General features: G+C 39.0%; 1 protein-coding gene across 1 annotated transcript; it reads right to left on the bottom strand.

Annotated features, from left to right (window-relative positions):
- Positions 1 to 198: 198 nt before the first annotated feature.
- Positions 199 to 17,253, bottom strand: cdipt (CDP-diacylglycerol--inositol 3-phosphatidyltransferase (phosphatidylinositol synthase)). The gene is made up of 6 exons (XM_084678356.1): positions 17,077 to 17,253; positions 16,445 to 16,579; positions 16,191 to 16,344; positions 15,377 to 15,458; positions 2,524 to 2,605; positions 199 to 2,234 (listed from the first exon to the last, which is right to left on the bottom strand). The coding sequence occupies exons 1-6, from the start codon at positions 17,117 to 17,119 to the stop codon at positions 2,089 to 2,091; spliced, it is 642 nt and encodes a 213-aa protein (XP_084534482.1). The 5' UTR covers positions 17,120 to 17,253; the 3' UTR covers positions 199 to 2,088.
- Positions 17,254 to 19,406: the final 2,153 nt, after the last annotated feature.

Genomic DNA, 19,406 nt, shown 5'->3' with positions numbered 1-19,406 from the left:
AGCAAAACAGTATGATTACTTTTTTTTAAGCATGGAAAAGTGTCAAAGTGTACAGCTTAAAATACAAACAAAAGAACAGTAAAAATATCAACTACTTGGTTTGAACATGTCTTTATTGCAGCTTCCCCTTAACAGCAACATTTTATTATCTTCTACATCTGTAAGATGTGCATGAGAAATAATCAATTAAACCAGCAATTTATTTAAATACACGTTTAATATATGGATATATTATACATACAAACATGGCTTAGTTTGTGCTCTCAGCGTTATACATTTATCTATAGCCTATCTAAAGGTTAAGCTACATAACCACATTTCAACAAGGTTTTACAACTACTACAGCATATTAAAAAATAAATAAATATTCAACACAGTGGGCTTCACTTGATATATGGAATGTGTCCAATGCATTTTAATGTGTGTGATTATCTGTTTACATATCTGTAGTCTGTACCTCCTATTATTCACTATATAAACTCCTCAAAAAAAGTTCAGAAACGTTATTTTGGTTGATTATTCCTCCCCTTTAATAATACCAATTGGTATTGTATTTTATATCGTTGGAAAGCTGCTCTTTTGTAAAGCTCTCTCTTGGAAGTCGCTTTGGATAAAAGCGTCTGCTAAATGAATAAAATGTAAATGTAAATGTAAAGCCTGATTAGTCACCTTCAAAACGAGGTACAACTTGTAAGGATTGTGCATTTGTGGAATGAGCAACACAGCTAACCGTGTGGGTAGCGGCCCAAAAAAATATGCCAAAATCCCCTGCAATATTCTTCTGTTGGTATTCACTCATTTTGAGTTGCTTGGTGGATTGGATAATTGCACTCTCCCACAGTAATAAGGAAAGTTGTACCTCATTGTAAAGGTGACTAATTAGACTTTCCAACAATATAAAATACAATATCAATTGGTATTATTGAAGGGGAGGAATAATCTACCTAAATAACGTTGCCAAACTTTTTTTGAGGAGTTTATCTTCATGTAGAACCAGTGTTAGCTGTTGGTCATTTGACAACTCCTTTACCAGCTTTATAACCAATAAAATATTTTTTTACATGCAGCCATTCATCATGTATTCCACAGTTTCAAAGTTCAACTGTTCCTCCAAAAAATCAAACTACCTAAAGTTGAGTGCATTTGTGGCTTAAAGAAATCACACCAAGCACAGTACACAAAGAAAAACTAAATGAAAGGAAATATGCAGAGCTGTAATATCAAAATTGGATAAATGATTAATCACACTCCTCTAGTGAAACATTTACTGATAATCATAGGAATTCCAATAATAACATGTCAATGAACAGCAATAATAGTGGCTCAGACTTTGAAATACATTTACAGCCAACTTGACAGTAGCAGTATAGCATAATTATTGAAATTTAGAATTTAGTCAAAAACGAATGAACAGCAACACACCCACCTTTGGGATAGAACATTGCTACAATACTGCATTTAAAAAGGGATGCATTTGGGTCTTATAAAACGATCATTTAGAACAGTGGTTCTCAACCCTGTCCTCAGGGACCCCCTGTCCTGCATGTTTTACATGTTTCCCTGCTCCTAGCTCTGTAGAAGCCTGGTAACGAACATGCATTTGAATCAGGTGTGTTGGAGCAGGGAAACATCTAAAACAAGCAGGACAGGGGGTCCCTGAGGACAGGGTTGAGAACCACTGATTTAGAATGTCCAGAAGGCAAGCCCCAAAAAACTAATCATGTCCGATAACCAAAAGGAGTTTCAAGTACATTTGAGTGGCTACATTCATCCCTTATGTGACATAAATTACACTAGAGTAGCTTCTGTAGTAGGGTAGGGGATCAAAATTTGTCTTCCATAAATAAATATGCATTAAAGGGTCCCCTGATTACTCTGACTCTTCGGCCTGTCAGAAAAATATTGTACCAACCATTATACTTACCTACATGCAAGATAACACTGTGACATTATCTAGTCATTATAGCTGACATGGCAAACGTTTAATGGCTGTTCAGCCAAAGGTGTCTTGACTTTTTGACAAAAGATGGTACAAATATATATTTATTTGATTTGTTAGTGAGAACTTGTCCCAACTCCCTCCCCCACTCATTCTGTCTTGGTTGTCCCTCTCTCACGGTCAGCCACATCAATGGCGGCCATGTTCCTGGAGGCAGTGACCAGATGTAGAAGGCTAATACCAGATTTGAGCATGCACACCATGGCGCAAACTCCAATTAGCCACTGCAGCCACACTACACGGGGATACAGAGTAGAGGAGTGTTGATGCAGATGGTTACAAATCAAAATCACACACTCAATAACCCACAAGAGACCTATTTTCCAAACTGCTGCCATGTAAGATGATCACATTGAGATAAATGTGTTCCATATCCACAGTAAATTATGCTTTAAAAAAGGCATTGTCATTAAAAGTTAGTCCCAATGAATTGATGTGTCCGTTTGTCTTCTTGGCACTCATGCAGATGTTAAAGGGAAAGGTAATAATATATATATATATGGGGTTGCAGAGTGAGGACTTACCAGCGGGGTCCTCAATGTAGTAGAGAACGTAGAGCAGGCAGAAGAAGAGCTCATTCCCCATGCACATGACAAACAGCACCGGCTACAGAAGACACAGTTAGTGTGCAATAATTAAGTATGCTTGCTAGGGATGGGTATCGTTAAGAGTATAACGGTATTACTACTGTTACCGGTTCGGTACTTTAACGGTATTCTTATCTTATTTTCATAAAAACAAAATTTTCTTTATGATATTTTATGTGAAATTAATTGAATTATCTATAGTGAAAGAAAGCAATGTTTCAAACAGGGCTCTCAAGTCTCAAGCATTCGCTGTGAGACAGGGGCAGATCTAGAAAAATATTCATGGGTTGGCAAGAGGATGGCAGTAGATTTTGAGGGGTGTCACCCCGTGGCAGAAGTGTGTGAGATCAAAATGAAAAAAGTAAAGGCTGTGCAACATGTGTGCATAGTCAGTGAACACTGAAATTGAATTTGAGAATTTCAGGTCCCCAAACCAAAAAGCTATTAACATTTGAAGATTTATTTTGAATAAAAACTTTTTTTATAACCCGAGATGAAAATGAACAAAATAAAGGCTGTGCAGCATGACTGCATACATTTTCAACAGTTCAACATGATGTTGATGCTCCTAGTTCATGTTGTTGAAAAGCTATTGACTTTTGAAATGTGTAACTTGTTCATGGTCCCTAAACATACAAGCAGCCAAAAGCATTGGCTAAGCAGCCAGTGCTGAACACCGGTTAAAATAACACAAGATTTGGTGTCCGAATATCTAATGAATATCGAACTTCAAGATAACTTTACCATGGTCACCTTTGTTGTTGCTTTCCCAAAGCAACGAGTTAATGTTGTGAACTCCAATACCTGCACTTTTCTAATAATTTTCTAAAAGATCCGCCCCTGCTGTGAGACTCAAGCATTTCAACAATTTCTCATGCTCTCATGCAACACCTTAGCCTGGCTGCCAGCCCAATTTCTCCCCGCCCACAACAAAAATTTGGTCAGGAAGTTGGGTCTGGAGTGTCTCGTATTGGGAACAACTACATAAAACCAGGATCTGGGCGGACCAATGAAATTGCCAGGGCGGGCTTTATACGATGATGGACAGATGATCAACAGTAACGTAATCAACAACGTCACAAAAGAGCCCTTGGGTTGAATTTGTTTTCAACAAACAACATATTACGTTGCTTTGATTGGTTGTAGGTCTATCCAATTGAGCGTAGAGGCATTTGTTTTGCGAGTTCGGTTGAAACACGCCCCGTAGTCACAGCCCAACGGAGAGTTTTCAGACTCATATTCTGACTAGAATTATGAGTATGCAGGGCTCCAGACTAACCTTTTTTACAAGGAGCACAGTAGCCCCTGACTGAAAATGTTAGGAGCGCAAGCAGAAAATTAAGGGGCACACCTTATATTGACCTGCAATGCATTTATTAATGTAACTGGAGAGGGTACAATTCAGTGGCAATTTTAGATCCTTTTTAGGAGTGCTCAAGCACTCCTATTTAAAAAAATATATATATTGTTTATTATCATTTGCTGGTAGTTCATGAAGAAAGGGACATCCTTAGTTTTTTCATAACGCCCGGCTTACCCGGCTCCATAACGCCGGGTAAGAAGGGCTCGTGAAACTGCTCACCAAAAGAACGAAGGGGCACCCACTTGTCTGGCAGGTTAAGACATGTTCGTAGGAGCCTAGCGAAAAGTATCCGAAACTTTCCAAGACTTTTAGCTAGGTTTATAGGTACTTTAAGCTACGGTACTTATGCAGAAGGAAAGCTGATATTGCTGTCTTCCTAGAACGTCATATCTATGCGTTGTTGCTAACGTGTGCTGACATTGTGCACACCCAATGAATTCAAAATTTGTAGGTCGCACATGCGCGAGTGCTTGTAAAAAATGCTCGCACTGTCTCAAAAACTGGTCGCAGTCTGGAGCCCTGGTATGACAGCGTCAGGCTAGCAACACCTTGTACTTCTCACGCATTTCAACCAGAGGCGTAGCCACAGGTAGGCACAGGCCTACCCAATTTGTTCTAAGGCCTACCCCAAAACAAAAGTATCTCCGAAACACCGGGTGCACATTGCAAAGTAAATAAGTACAAAAACTGGAAAGATGCCTATCCATATTTTTCTAGGCCTTCCCAAAAAGATTATTCTGGCTACGCCCCTGATTTCAACCATTTCTCACACTGAGGAGGGATAACTTAACCCGCAATTTACAATTAATGGACGAAGTGTAGTTGATAGTTGTCTCCAATTATACAGAGTTAAAACCAGCTAATCAGAAACCCCCCAACCTAGAGATGGGGATTGTTAATTTTTATTGACATAGAATAGAATTTGCAAAGACAGGTGCAACAGAATTTGAGACTGCTTAACGATTCGAGTCTTTATCGATACCACTATCGATACTTTATTTATATAACAATAACTTGCGTAAAACAGATGTAAAATAGAGCAAGGGGAACGTGTTGCTCTCGGGAGGAGGCTGGCTAAAAGGAGCACATATTGGGACAATGGATCCTGGCTCTGGCTCTACATATGTCCACTGCAGATGTACTATCCACAACCTGGATGAGTAACTAAATGATTGCGATGGGTCGGTTGACGAAAAGTGACATTGACGATCATCGACTTTATGAAAAGTTGAACACGTTTCAACAAAACCTGCACCTGATGTAGCTACATGACTAGCTAACCAAACCTTCCTCATCTTATCCATATTTTCTTCTGTCTCTGTTTTTACTTAACAAGCTACTTCAGCAGCCCACAGAGCCATGCTCCCGGGTACTTTGTTTTCAATGATCAGCAGCAGGGCGGGGGAGGCTAGTGTTTACTCACACACGGCTTGTTAAAAAGAATTCCAGTTTGCGCATTTAATTTCAGGGGCATATGCGAGTTAAATAGTTACATTGGAGGCAGCATGGTAGCTCAGTGGTTAGCACTGTCGCCTCACAGCAAGAAGGTCCCTGGTTCAAACCCCGGTCGCTTCCAGGTCCTTTCTGTGTGGAGTTCTCCCCGTGCCTGCATGGGTTTCCTCCGGGTACTCCGGTTTCGCCCACCATCATAAAGACATGTATTGTATGAATGTGAATGAAAGTTGGTAACAAATGTTGGTGGTGGTTGGAGGGCCCGTAGGCGCTGATTGGCAGCAGGTATAGTGGTATACAGCCCTTGCATGCAAATTGTTTGTTGTGGCAGCAAGTTGTCTGTACCTATCCTAGTAAAGTGTAACCACACTTTGGAGCGTTTGATTATCTCCGCCATTGTCCCTATATTAAGCGGGAGCTTTCAAATTGTGTGTGCGCGGCTGTGCACTCGTTGCGTGAGCCAGACAGTGAGCCTGAGTTGTTGCCTGAGACAAAAAAAGTGCGTCTAGTCGACGTTGCATGTCTTTCCGCGAAGGTTCCGTTGCACGGTTTTGGCAGAATTGTGTTTTTTGTGGTGAAAAGTGTTGCCAACGGTAGCTAACTAGCTAGCTACAATCAGAAACTCATGACGTCATAATGTCACACAGCGCCTGCGTTCATAACAAGGCCTGTACAAATTGCGTGCAGACCAACTCAGTGAACGATAAGTCTTAAGTAATTTTGCTACCTGCTTACCTAGTTGCAGCTGACAGAAAATACAGCTCAGGGTGGTGTTATCAGAAGAAACATAGCTGGCTACATCCGCGGTGTCGACATGTTTGTTTTGCAGATATTTTTCAGCTTTTTGTTAGCTAACTAGTTACTTTCCAGGAGGTACCGTACAGCGTTGTACACACTATTACCAGTCTATGACTATGACTAGTAGAATTACAAAACGACACTAGCTACACAACAAAAAGACCACAGGCGCAAGCCACAGTGAAAAGGTCTCATTTATATGAGACGTTGATATGGCTTATTTCTACTGGTTAGCAAGCCATCACAGTAGTTACTGTAGTAGTTAGCTCTACTTACCCTGGCAAGGAGCGGAGGACTACAATTATAGCCAGCCTTGTCCAAGTGAGCCTAATGGTAGAATTACATTATGCCTGCTAGCATTTGCACTACTCTGGCTGCTATCCTCTTTACTAACAGGGTCAACCAGCTGCTAGCCAGCTACAAGCCAGTTAGCTAGGAGATAAATACTTCTTCTTTGTTGCACCTGTCTTTGCACTGTTGCTTAGTTAAAATCGTGGTGGGACCGATAGATTATTAAAGCAATTGAGGGGCATCAGATGATAAGTCCTGGAGAGCCATGGATGCCATCCAATATCTGACTGTCAACAATGAATGTGACAACGTTTTTTTTAAAGGCTTCTCATAGAACGAAAGCATAAAAACATCAGACTAGAGTTTGATGCTTTTAAAACAGGACCAGTCTTGGTAACAGCCATCAAAACTAGATACTGATAGGAAAGCATAAGTAAGCTACTATCCGTTGCTAGCTTGTTTGTGAGAGCAGAGAGACCTGTCATTGCCTCCTTTTTTATGAGTTAGTCATCGAGTTATGATGTAACAAACCATTATCAAGTCGCTGAGCTACTGCCACTGAGCTCTTCAGTACTTATGGATCTCCATAGGTGTTTGTTTTCCAATTTTATATTCCCATAGAGAAGTGTTTAGTTAACCTTGCAATTTAAATAAGTTACCTTGCTTGAAATAAGAATTCAACTTATTCAGCTTCTCTTACACTCACTCTATCTCAGCTTCTCAATCCTGGTACTCTGGGCCAACTGTAGCCCTGCTGTTTTTTAGATTTTTATCTGCTCCAAATGACTAGTTTGTAAAAAATAAATAATAGAATTGGAAAATTGGAAGCAAGATACCACTAATAAGTATGCCCTTTGTGTCGCTGCTCACACCTGTCACACTTAAATCTCTTTTTTGGCCCATTTTTACCATGTAGCAAAAATCAGCCTTATAATTATGCACACCTACAATTTAAAGCAGAGGTCTTCAACCCTGGTCCTCAGGGACCCCTTGCCCTATATGTTTTAGATGTTTCCCTGCTCCAACACGCCTGATTCAAATGAATGGTCGTTAACAGGCTTCTGTATAACTAGATAACGACCCATTCATTTGAATCAGGTGTGTTGGAGCAGGGAAACATCTAAAACGTGCAGGACAGGGAGTCCATGAGGACCAGGGTTGAAGACCTCTGAAGTGTTTGCCTTTTTGAGCCACACCTTCGCTCATCAATTATCACCTGAAAATGATTATACTGAGTAATTAGTAAGATTGATGTGGTTTGGAACTGGAAACGTGATTGGAAGTAAAAATATCAAAATATTGACTAATATTTATGCAAGCAGTGTACGTTTCCACTTTATAGAAACTGATTATGAGGTCTGTCCGATGTTAGACGGAAATGTTAGATATTTTCACAGTCCTGTATAGGAGAACAGATATACATGAAGTAGTCTGTGGCATTGAAGTTCACATTAGTAGCCAATGGCAAAAAGGACTCTCATCCAATTAGACATTTCAAAATGGGAAAATCCCAGTGATATTCACACAGGAATTGGCTCTAACAGACCTGTTTCACCAATTGGAAAGCTCATCTGGGACTTTTGATTTAAGTAAGAAGAGTGCAGAAAAAAACGTTTGTGGCTATTAGGTTTCCTAAACAACGATAGAAAGTTTGTGTTTTTTGGTGGATCTGTGTTGTTGCCATTTAGCTTCCTAAACCAGAAGTTTTACAGCAACACTGGCTTAAAACTAAAGGTATATAGTTATCATTTCAACCACAAACAGTTTACTTGTAATATGTCACAATAAATCCTAAATGAACATTTATATGTGAGGCATGTTTATTATTTTAACGATTGAAAACGGATGCATCACAGACTGCTGTTGAATATGTGACACGCTCTGGTGAAAAGGAGCGGTTGACGGCAAAGGTTTTTTCCCAGTTTTTTACAGATTATGAAAGTTCAGATAATAAGCTTTCAAATGATGTGTCATACATTGAAATAGAATAGTTAAAATAGTTTAAGATTGGCCTATTTGAATGTAAGTAAACCTGAAATGCTATAGCAGCGAAATGCCCCTTGAAAGATTCTAGAGCTTTTCATGCCACAAAAGGGTGTGATTGTTTGTGTTCATCATTAGAAGCACCGAGCGCCAGTCATTTAGTCACAATGAATAAAAAATATCTTTGCACTAGATCAAATTCCAGGATCTTGCTTTCTTGACTTATTCGAGATATGCGTTTTATCCATCCAGTATTTATTTTTAATTTTTTAATAACACGTGGAAAAGCCAGCTTAAAGCTTTTTAGGATTCCTCCATCAGCAGAGTCCACCACTAGGCCTTAGGAAAAGGCTCTTGTCTTGATTAGATTTGCAGCTAGGGGATGTTCTAGACCATGAGTGGTCAAGCTGGGGCCAGTTGCACTGTTAGAAAGGCCAGTTACATGAAACATTATTGTTGTCTAGGGCTGTCCCCACTTAGTCGATTGTTCGGTCAATATGCTCGATGAAGATTTTTTTGCTAGCGGCCGGATGGACGTATTGAGATATGATTCCTGCTTATGTCACCATTGCTAAATTGAAGAAATCTTCTACAGAAATTATAGATTATATTATTTAAGAGAATAAAGCAACTCAAAATGTACAATTTAAACAAAAAGGTACTACTGTTTCGTTAATCTGCGTTTTGTTTTTGTTGCACACAGCACATGAGAACAATTGTAGCTGTTAGCCTAAACTGTACCATACTACAGATGTCTACAGTTGGTGTTATTAATCCTTGAGGTAAAATGGCAAAGAAATCTTTGGTATGGAAGCATTTTATGAAAGTACCGCCAACAACAATTTGTATTCCATTGTTTGACAGAAAGGACCTTATGATGTAACACTTGAAAAACGTAAATTGGCCTACTTCGCTAATGCATGCAAACACTCAGGCATTTTTTATTATATTGGCATTCAGTAACAAAAGGACTGGTGACACAAGGCTTATTATTAGTAATAGCTAATTTGATAGCGGCTGAATAACCCATTTTACGTATGTATTTCTTTCAGTTTATCTCTTAAAACAGTGAGGTAAAACATCACACTAAATTGTTTGATGAAAAACATTTGGCCTCCACAAAAGTTATAAAGTCATTGGACTTGTGTGGGGAGGGTTTGACAAGTGTGATGACTGTATTACTCCACAGATACCATGGGCTTGGACATGGATTTGGACCAGTTACTATTCACTTTGACTTGATTTGAGATGAGATTGTATCGAGGCCCAATTGGAGAAGAAGCCATAGGATATTTACAATTGTAGTAGGCCATTAGATCTGTTTTAAAAGTTATGGGGTGTAATTTCTTGGATATGAAGCCCCCACCCCCCACTCCAGAGACAGTTGGTGACAGAGAGGTGCTGACATTAAGTTAAACATAGTCATGCATTAACAGTAGAGTAAGAAATAGAGACTAAATGTGTAAAACTCTGTGCCGAGTTGGTGCATGTCAGTTTAGGCAAAGGTAGCCTTTTAAACCGGCAGGTAAAAAAATTAAATAAAACAATTACGGATTTGATTGGAACTCTCTCTTATACATGTATAGTTGGATTTGACATTTACCAGACATTTAATTCATTTAGCAAGTTCTTTAACCTCTTAAAGGGGTCATAGAATGCAAAACAGAGTTTACCTTGTCATAGTCGAATAACGACAGTTCGGTGGGTAAAATGGACATACTGTGAACCTCAAAGTCCATAGACATCACTCTCTACGCAAATCTCAAAATTTGAAACTGCCGCTGTAAAACGGTCGGTTTCCAAAAAGCCACATTTGGGGCGTCACAAATGTTTTTGGCTCTGGTCTTTGACTCAACTTTCCAAACTCGCCATGGGTGCCCTTTCCAATCTCAGTGGCCTGACAAACTTTGACAGTAGGCTAGGTAAACTTTTCGAAAATGGCCTCAAAAAGACAACAGGAGTCAGGGGCAGAAAAATAAATAAACTGTGAGATGATGCCCGTGCATCACTTTCAGGTAAGTCCATGTTTAATTATTTTTTTATACGGGAAATGTGCTGCTTACTTATACTCAGCCTATGCATACACCTCGAACTAGCTGACGTTATTGCTAATTTTAGCACACTCAAATATGTTAGGTGCTAACTAAATTTAGATTTTACTGTTAAACATTATCTATACATTTGAAATAACTGACGCCAGCTAGATGTTACTTTACTGTACATTCCATTATGCTTTTATATTCGATTGATCAAATCGTTTTTAAATGAGTAATAAAGGTGGAGAGCTCCTTGGCTGCATACTTTCAGTTTTAAATGTTTATAATTAATTTGGAAAACCATGCTAAGAAACATAAGGGTGGGGCTGAAAGATTAAGAGACAAAAATACATCACCTTCACTAGACAAGGTTTTACCAATTCAAAAACGGCTGTTTATTTTACATATTTTGTTTATGCTCCTAAAAATATTATGCACTCAAATAAAGGCCCCAAAATTTCGCCCGCGAGCATTACGTGCTCGCATTAACTCCGTAACTAGCATCATATCAAACACAGAATGTGAATGCATTGACAGGGCAGCTGTGGTGGTGGTGGTGGTGGGGGGGGGGGGCACTGAGTTCAACACTCAATTATTCATTTGCTCAAACCATTTCACCGACTGCTGAAAAGAGGTGCTGTTCCAAACGTACGCTCATCACAACCGCAAGCTGTAAGTAGGATTTTGTCGCTAACAGTTATAGCAATGCTAACGTCTCCTGTATCTAGCATAGGTACAATGTGATGATTTAGCTTACTGGCAATGGGGCTAACGTTATTTCATTTTCCTGACAGTTTCATTCTAATAAATAACCTGTGATGTCATTGTCAATTCACAATGCATTTTTGGCTATGTTGTGTCTTTGCTTCGCTTTTTGTAAACCAACCAATCAGCATGTATATATTCATGAGCATACCCTAAAAGGGAAAAAAACTCTTGTTTCATTCTAGGGTTATTTCACAGGGTGCATAGAACAGCACCCGGGTCATATTCAGCCGAACCAATGTTACATACCCTATTCGGAGACCTTAAGGAACAGTGTGCAATACCCCCCCAAAAAATAATTCTAGGACCCCTTTAAGAATCATTAAATTTGCCTGAAAACGCCTAAACAGCATACCCAAAGTAAATTGAGAGCTGTTCTTGAACCATTTGGAGTACATGCATGATTGGGGTCTCTTGAAAGGTGACACAAGTTACTTCCCCTGTAGTTAAGACCCCTGTAAGTCCTACTGGTGCTGAGTGATAGAAGCTTGAACACAATTAAAATGAAAGTTCTTATTTCCGCCTGGATTTTGTTTTGTAAAACACATGCCTGAAGAGACCTAGAGGTGGTAGGTATTAGCTGGAAGACAAAATTAGACCACAGCATGAAGCCTTACCTAATTCAAGTCAAAAGTCAAATATAATACCACATTCATATTTTACAAGTTTTTCTTAGAGTACATCCAGGCGTTTTCTAAAAAGGGCCTTGTGGAGACTCCAAAAGGACCTTTGGCAACCAAGGTCAAATAGTTAGGATAAAAATCTATTATTTTTCATAATTGTTATCACTAATGAAAGGTGGCACTTAGAACTATCATATATTACAGCTAAATCCCCCATTACTATTGCTGATACACAAAAACTGAAGCATGAACAGATTTTGAGGTACAGATTTTGGGAGCAGTCCAGTTTGGGAGCAGTGCGACCTCGGGCCTGGGCCTGGAAGAGGTTTAACTCAAACAACCATAACACAGTGTATAAGGTGTACAAAACTGCAGTCAGATTTGGCGAAATTGCTAGCTTAGATGTTATATTAACATATAGATGGGTTCTTGTGTTTACAAATAATGAGGATGCGCACGCAGCTTCAAGGCAGAAAGATTCGTACCATTTCACTTTTATTGTAAATGTTCCCGCCATCCCCCCTTTCTGAGTAAAGTTTGATTGATCTGATTTGTTGATTTCTGTTGCTATGAAAATCAGTTTTGCCAAGCTAACTAACATTGTTTTTAGCTAGCTTACATTACCATTCAATCAGTGACGTGCAGTCGGGGGAGGCAAGGCAGTGTCATCATGAAAATAAATGAATAAATATTCGTCCACTGATCTGTGATAGAAATGTAATTATTGTATGATTCCTATCATTCCAATGATATTTATAGTTAATATAGCTAAATTTGTGTTTTTATTTATTTATTTTTTACGTATGCCCAAAAGCCTAAAATGGCGTATGCCCTAAAAAAATCTGATTTATAAAATTGTGCGTACGCACACCTGTAAGCAATGTTCCCTTTATAAATTACAGTTTACCCACAAGTGTGGGTACGTGAATCACGCCTGTTTGTACCATAAATGGTCAATGCAAAGTACCTCATGAATGCTAATCCGTTATATTAATGGCCCTGGCACTCGATTGTTCTTAAGTTACGTTGAATCATTGTGTCAGGAGGGAAAAGAACGAAAAGGCACAACTTCTCAAACACTGACATTGAAATACTTGTAGGCGAGGTGGAGGAGCGAAAAAACAGTCTTGTGTAAGTAACTAATTATTGCAAGACAACAGTTCAATTGGAAATGCATCAAACCCTATTTCCAACAAACTTGTTATTTTGCCAAGAATTGTCTATATATTTTCTAAAAAATTATTTTACGTTTAAACGATTTTGGGGGGATACTTTTAGTTAGCAGATGGCACTGTCTGAATTACGATCCAAGAGACGATACTGCCAGAGTGACGATGTTGTTTGAATCAGCTTGTTTTAAAAGGATTTCTTTAATGAAATGCAATATGAGTAAATGCTTAAAAATATCAGTAGAAGGGGAAGATTAAGTCATTATATTGCTTCGGACCATTTTTACACAGGATTGGAATTATTTTTTTTATTTTTTTTGATGCAACTGTTTCAACTAGGCCATGCGTGACTCCCACATCACCATTATCCTACCTCTTGCACTAGGGAAAAGAGAACCCTGTTTCTTTCTACACTTTCATTCTTTACATTTTGAAGTGTAAATAAGCAGCAACAAATGTTGTATGCTTTTAAATCTACGCAATCTTCAATAGTATGCAAGTATTCATACTTTTTAAATATAAAGACATATCAGTTGAAAAATGTACAGTACATGACAACGTTTAAACAATAGGTTTAAACGTGAAAACGCCCATGAAAACGTTTAAACAATAGGTTTGGACTTGATATAGTAAGAAAATAAATAAAATATCTATTTGTGATTAAGCCTCAACATTTCCAGACAATTTCTCAGTATTAAAGATCCCATGACATGCTGTTTTTGGAAGCTTTTATATAGGCCTTAGTGGTCCCCTAATACTATATCTGAAGTCTCTTTCCCAACATTCAACCTTGTTGCAGAATTACAGCCACTACGAGCAGTCGCACAATGAGCTTTCCTCAGGATGTGCTATTTCTGTGTCTGTAGCTTTAAAGGCTATGAGGAAGAAAGAGGCAGGACTAACTGCAATGCTTAGGTTGTTTGCAAGCCATGGTGTCTCGTGGAAAAACCAATATCGCGCTCACACGGTTGTAGCTCAAGTTCTCATTGGTGGGACAAATTCTCTGTGCGGGCAAAGCAGACACACTGTCCCTATTGTGACGTCACAATAGGAACATTTTCAAAACCGAGCGTTTCAGCTTTCATTTTCTCAAAGGCGGAGAAGAATACCCAGGGCTTGGTTTACACCCATCAAAATTTCTACGACTGGGGGACCAAAGGCAGGCTAAGGGAACTCATTTTAATGTTAAATAACTTCCTAAAGTGAAGATTTCATGTCATGGGTCCTTTAACCTGTTAATGAGTAGCGTCGCACATATGTGATCGTTTGAAAGCAGGCCCCACAGCGTAGCGTCGCACGTGTGATTTCTAACATTCCAACTGACTATTTTCCGATACACAAAAACGATATGACAAACGCTATAGTATGGCTTCAAAATATATAAACAGGAAGCTAACAAGTAACCCTAGCAGGTACAGTGTTTCCCCTAGGATTTTTTTTGCAGCGGGGGCAGGTCAGGTGTACCCCCCCCCCCCCGACCAAAACAAAGTGCTAACCCCTATTGCGGAGCAGCTTAATGTAATAGTCTAATAGCTAATGTAATATTGCACATATGTTCGTCCTATTTCCCCTAAAGAAATAAAATTTGCATACTTGAAGACACTTTACAGTATGTTCTAAATGGCATAAATGCTGCCAATTAATAATTGACATAAAAACTTATTGTAAATGCAGTGGCCTAGCCTACAGATTAAGGTAGGCCACTCGGAAGCATGTACACTGTCTGCTTCATTTGATCTTGATAGGCTAAGCATTCTGTAGCAAATAATAACAATATACCCACTATTCATTCATTAAAACTAGGCTACATAAGCATAATAATGCACCTAAAATACAAACGTGAGCAAGGGCAGCAATCGCTATCAAATCAACAGACGTGCAATTTCGCTAGCAGGGAAAGAATACAAACAACGAAAATCACCAGTTAACTTAATTTAAATTTGCAAGAACTAAAGACTAATACAATAACAGGCTTAAATGCATTGACAACATAAGTTATATGACTTTCAGTTCTCAAGGACGCACACGCGCAATCTCAACTGCGCTGTGAAGTGCGTCTGTGCAATTCTCCGACATGCGCTCTAACAATCACGGCTGATAGACGGCCTAACATTTTGTACAGCTCTAATTCTGATACCGTGGCGGCAGAAATGTAACCGTGGCGGGCCGCCAACTCACTCTGGCATCTAAGGATTAAGGGAGTGGGCAACATTGAAACCCAATTATTATGAATGCTAGATGTGTAATGCAGATAAGTCTGCATTACACATGTGAATGTACAGGTGAATGTAGGTGGGTCATATCTCTTACCCGGGAAGTGTAGTACAGACGGAGTATGGGGTTGCCGGATAGATCGATAGCCTTATGGCTAGTGGATCCCTTCATTATTGAGCTAAGAAAGAGCGAAAGAGGGAGTGGGGGGATTAATTTGTGCCATTTTCTACATGTTTGTCAATATGACAACAAATTTGTTTTCATGTGTGGATTATGTTTTGGCCTGCCTATCACCAGGTTTATTCATGTGCAATGGCAGCCAAATCTATGGATTTACATTAGAAGTGTATTATTATATGCCTATTAACTGCATCAAATCCACACACCACTAACCAATGTGACTTAATATGCCCATATATGTTTTAGAAGCACATATGAAGCGGATTTACCCCAGAATCAGTGTAAATTACGGACTTAAGGCTCGTTCCCACCACGGACAATAACTATGAAGATAGTTATAGGAATCGTTCTATATTTAAAATGATAGAGTACACACCGCAATGGTAACGACAACTATATAGCGGATGGATATTGTTGTGGTCACTTTCAAAACTTTTTTTTCCAGCTGATGAACAATAAAACACTGACAACCAATCAAAATCCATCCGAAATTAAAGCACTTTGAAATGGAAGACAACATAGCAAGAAGCTAGGCCAATTGTTGAGGTTGGTGTTGACGCAAATATAGTAATCTTTATAGTTCTTGTTATTGTCCTTGGTGTGAATGGGCCTTTATTCTTAAAATCATATTCACATTCTAGTGGAAAGCTTCTCACAGGCCACATAAAATCTGTTCACGGGCCACACATTTGACATGTCTGGTCTAGACAAAATACAATGATGAGTATACCTGTGCAGGTGCAGCCAGTGACTGGCAATGTCCAAGCTCATACTCAGCTGGAAGAGGAAGATGTAAGATGGGTAGAGCACAGCCAGATTGACAAGCAAGCACATTGTAGCACATCGGTCTGTAAGCATATCCAGCATAGCCCCAAATTTTGTACCTGCAAGAAAAGATGGTATCGGATAAACACACCATGTACTGTAAAGTCAGGATAATTTGAGTTACACTAGGTTAATCATTTAAGGGTTATATTTGAATACCTTGGTTGAGGGCCCTGGCGGCATGCCCATCAAAGGCATCCAGGAGGGCACTAAGGAGGTAGCAGAATACTGCAGGCACTGGACAACACCGCATCAGGAAGAATGCCAAAAAAGCCAGCACAATACGGGCATACCCTACCAGAAGAAGAGGTTGTTACATGCGATGGCATAAAATGTTGCCTGACATCAGATAGCCATCTTAATTTAATTTCATAACGGAGAATTAACAGCCAGATCCGTACAACAATGGATGCATAGAGCTAGTTCTAAATCAGGCTGTCTTACTCCTCAATGCACCTTACCAACCAACCAAATCTCGAGCTAACAATGAAAATCTATGATAGCTTTGTTTGGTACGACGGCTAGCCTAGCCCCAACCACTAGCTGACAGGTCGAACCAAAACATTTAAGGATTTCATTTGCCGATTCTTGTCAAGCAGCCTTCACAACCTGAATTTCTACGGATGGACACAAATACTGGGCAGTTTTTTATGTCAACTACGTAGCTAGGCTACCTAGCACACTAGCCACACGTCGCCTTCATGCAAGAATCTTAATTTATAGAGCTAGCTATTGAATATGGTCCAATTAGTCTGGCACGAAGATGTGGTTTATACATTTGACATACTAACCGATCAAATTCGGAACAAAAAGGAAAATATTTTCATTGGCCATGGTAGCAGCCTTCAAATACTTCGGTAAAAACAAGTCGTCTTCGATTGCTTCCAAGCGCGTTGTTAGCTTTTAAGCTTACACCCTGCCAAACAGAAACCAGAGCCAGTCTACGGAGAGCCTGTTGACTCCCTACAGAGAATGTCTAATAGAGAGAGAACTGCCACTCTCGGGAAACTTCCGGGTTCTGAACTGGTTGAAGTTCCATGTGAGGGCGCTAACGAGCGAGTGCAGAATGAATGGAGGTCTATGGAGCAGTACCCCTCAAAATCCACTTTTGTCAGGATATAATTTTTTGTCTAGTAATTTGAATTCTGAATTCGAAAGGGGAGGCAAAAAAATACACACTGCTGGCTGTTCTAAAAAGGTTTTGAAAATGTCATTGAAGTCATACACTATGGAGGACCAAACCTGCCATATTTACAAATGAATGAATGAATAAATAAATGTCCACATCCATGCATTTAGACAGAAATAAACGAATATATATATTAATTAATGCACAATTGTCAATCAATAGTTACATATATTTTACATTTATGTATTTATTTATTTTGTATTCATTTATGTATTGATTTATTGATTGATTGATTGATTTATTTATTTATTTATTCATTCATTCATTCATTTATATATTCATTTATTTATTCATTTATTTATTCATTTATTTATTCATTTATTTATTCATTCATTCCTTCCTTCATTCATTCATTCATTGTTCCCAATATGATAATGAGAGGAGGCCAGTAGGCGTGGAAACTGATGTTCAGACATTGCAATCAATCCAGAGCCATAGATTCAATCTAGCTAACGCCTGGGACACACTGGCTGCGAAGCGCCCTGGAGCGCCACAATATACTACGAATGGCGCGATGCTGTTCACACTAGACGCGCATTTCTCCACGCCGGTCACCAAGCCTTTCACCTTCTCTGAGATTTTCTTTTCTACATGTAAAGCTGACATGTACATAAACATGGCATAACAATCCAACAATAACCGTCGCAACGGCATCCCATTCCCAATATAACGTGGCAACGTTTGGCTTTTGTTGCCGTAGTCTTTGTAAAATATGTGCTATGGGGCATACAACTCCATTTAGGACTAAGCTACTTTTCATCTTCGATGATTAACTTTGTGTCGTCAATCTTCACAAATTTCTCTTCTGCTTGATTGGGGGCTATATGCCAGATTGTCTATCTCGCTCTTACACACAGGACAAATATGTTGGTTTGACAATCAACAATCAGGATTTTTTATTTTAAAATGTTTACGTTTTTATCGGGGTAAACACATGGTTGGCCGGTCAGCGTAGTGAAGTTGGGTGTTAAGTGATAGCCCACAACTAACGTATTAAAATCTTTATAACATGTTTGTTTATCCAAATATCATATATGGTGAATTAAATCTTTGTTTTCAACAAGGTCGGCCAGCCTGTCCATGTAGGCTATGTTGTCCATGACAGCAAGGATGGATGTAAGGCTACATAATCTAATACAAAGCGTGGAAAACGGTTAGCCAATGGTGTGTCAAATACCGCCTTCCTATTTTGATTGACACATCTCATTAACATATTGAGAAGAAGAAATACAGGAATGAATGAATGAATAAATGAATGAATAAATGAATGAATGAATAAATGAATGAATAAATGAATAGATAAATGAATACACAAATAAATACATAAATACATGTAAATTATAAGGTAATATTGATTGACAATTGTGCATTAATTAGTACATGTATTCATTTATTTATGTCTAAATGCATGGATGTGGACATTTATTTATTCATTCATTCATTTTTAAATATGGCAGGTTTGGTCCTCCATAATACACATCATACAACCAGAGCTACTGCTTGACGGCAAGCTCTGGTCACTTACTTTTTTCTCTCAGGGCATTGACAACACAGCTGACAGGTTAGGCTCTCCCTGTCAATACACATGCTAGAAAGAGTTTTGGCTTGCTAATGTTGTTGCTAATGTTGCTAATGCTCTGACATTCTGATTCCGCTTTGGATGCCATCAAGCAAGAGCTCTGGTCGTATCAGTCCTTCACTAACCAATCAGCATTCATTAGCAGAATGCTAGCGTGTTATGGGCAACAACGACTCACCCTGTAAGAAATCAAAAGGACATAAGTACTCATTCATTCAACTTTTGACCTATAATCCATGTTGAACATGCAAAAACTACAATCAAATCGGAGATTTCTCAACGACAATCAGACGAAAGAGACAATTTTAGCCGTTTAGCTCCATAGACTCCCATTCAACATGCACTCGCTCGCG

This window comes from Hypomesus nipponensis, chromosome 17, assembly GCF_054491055.1.
Source record: "Hypomesus nipponensis isolate SF chromosome 17, ASM5449105v1, whole genome shotgun sequence".
In the NCBI taxonomy this organism is placed as follows: domain Eukaryota; kingdom Metazoa; phylum Chordata; class Actinopteri; order Osmeriformes; family Osmeridae; genus Hypomesus; species Hypomesus nipponensis.
Note: the sequence above shows the minus strand (reverse complement) of the source record. Positions and strands in the feature narration are given on the sequence as shown.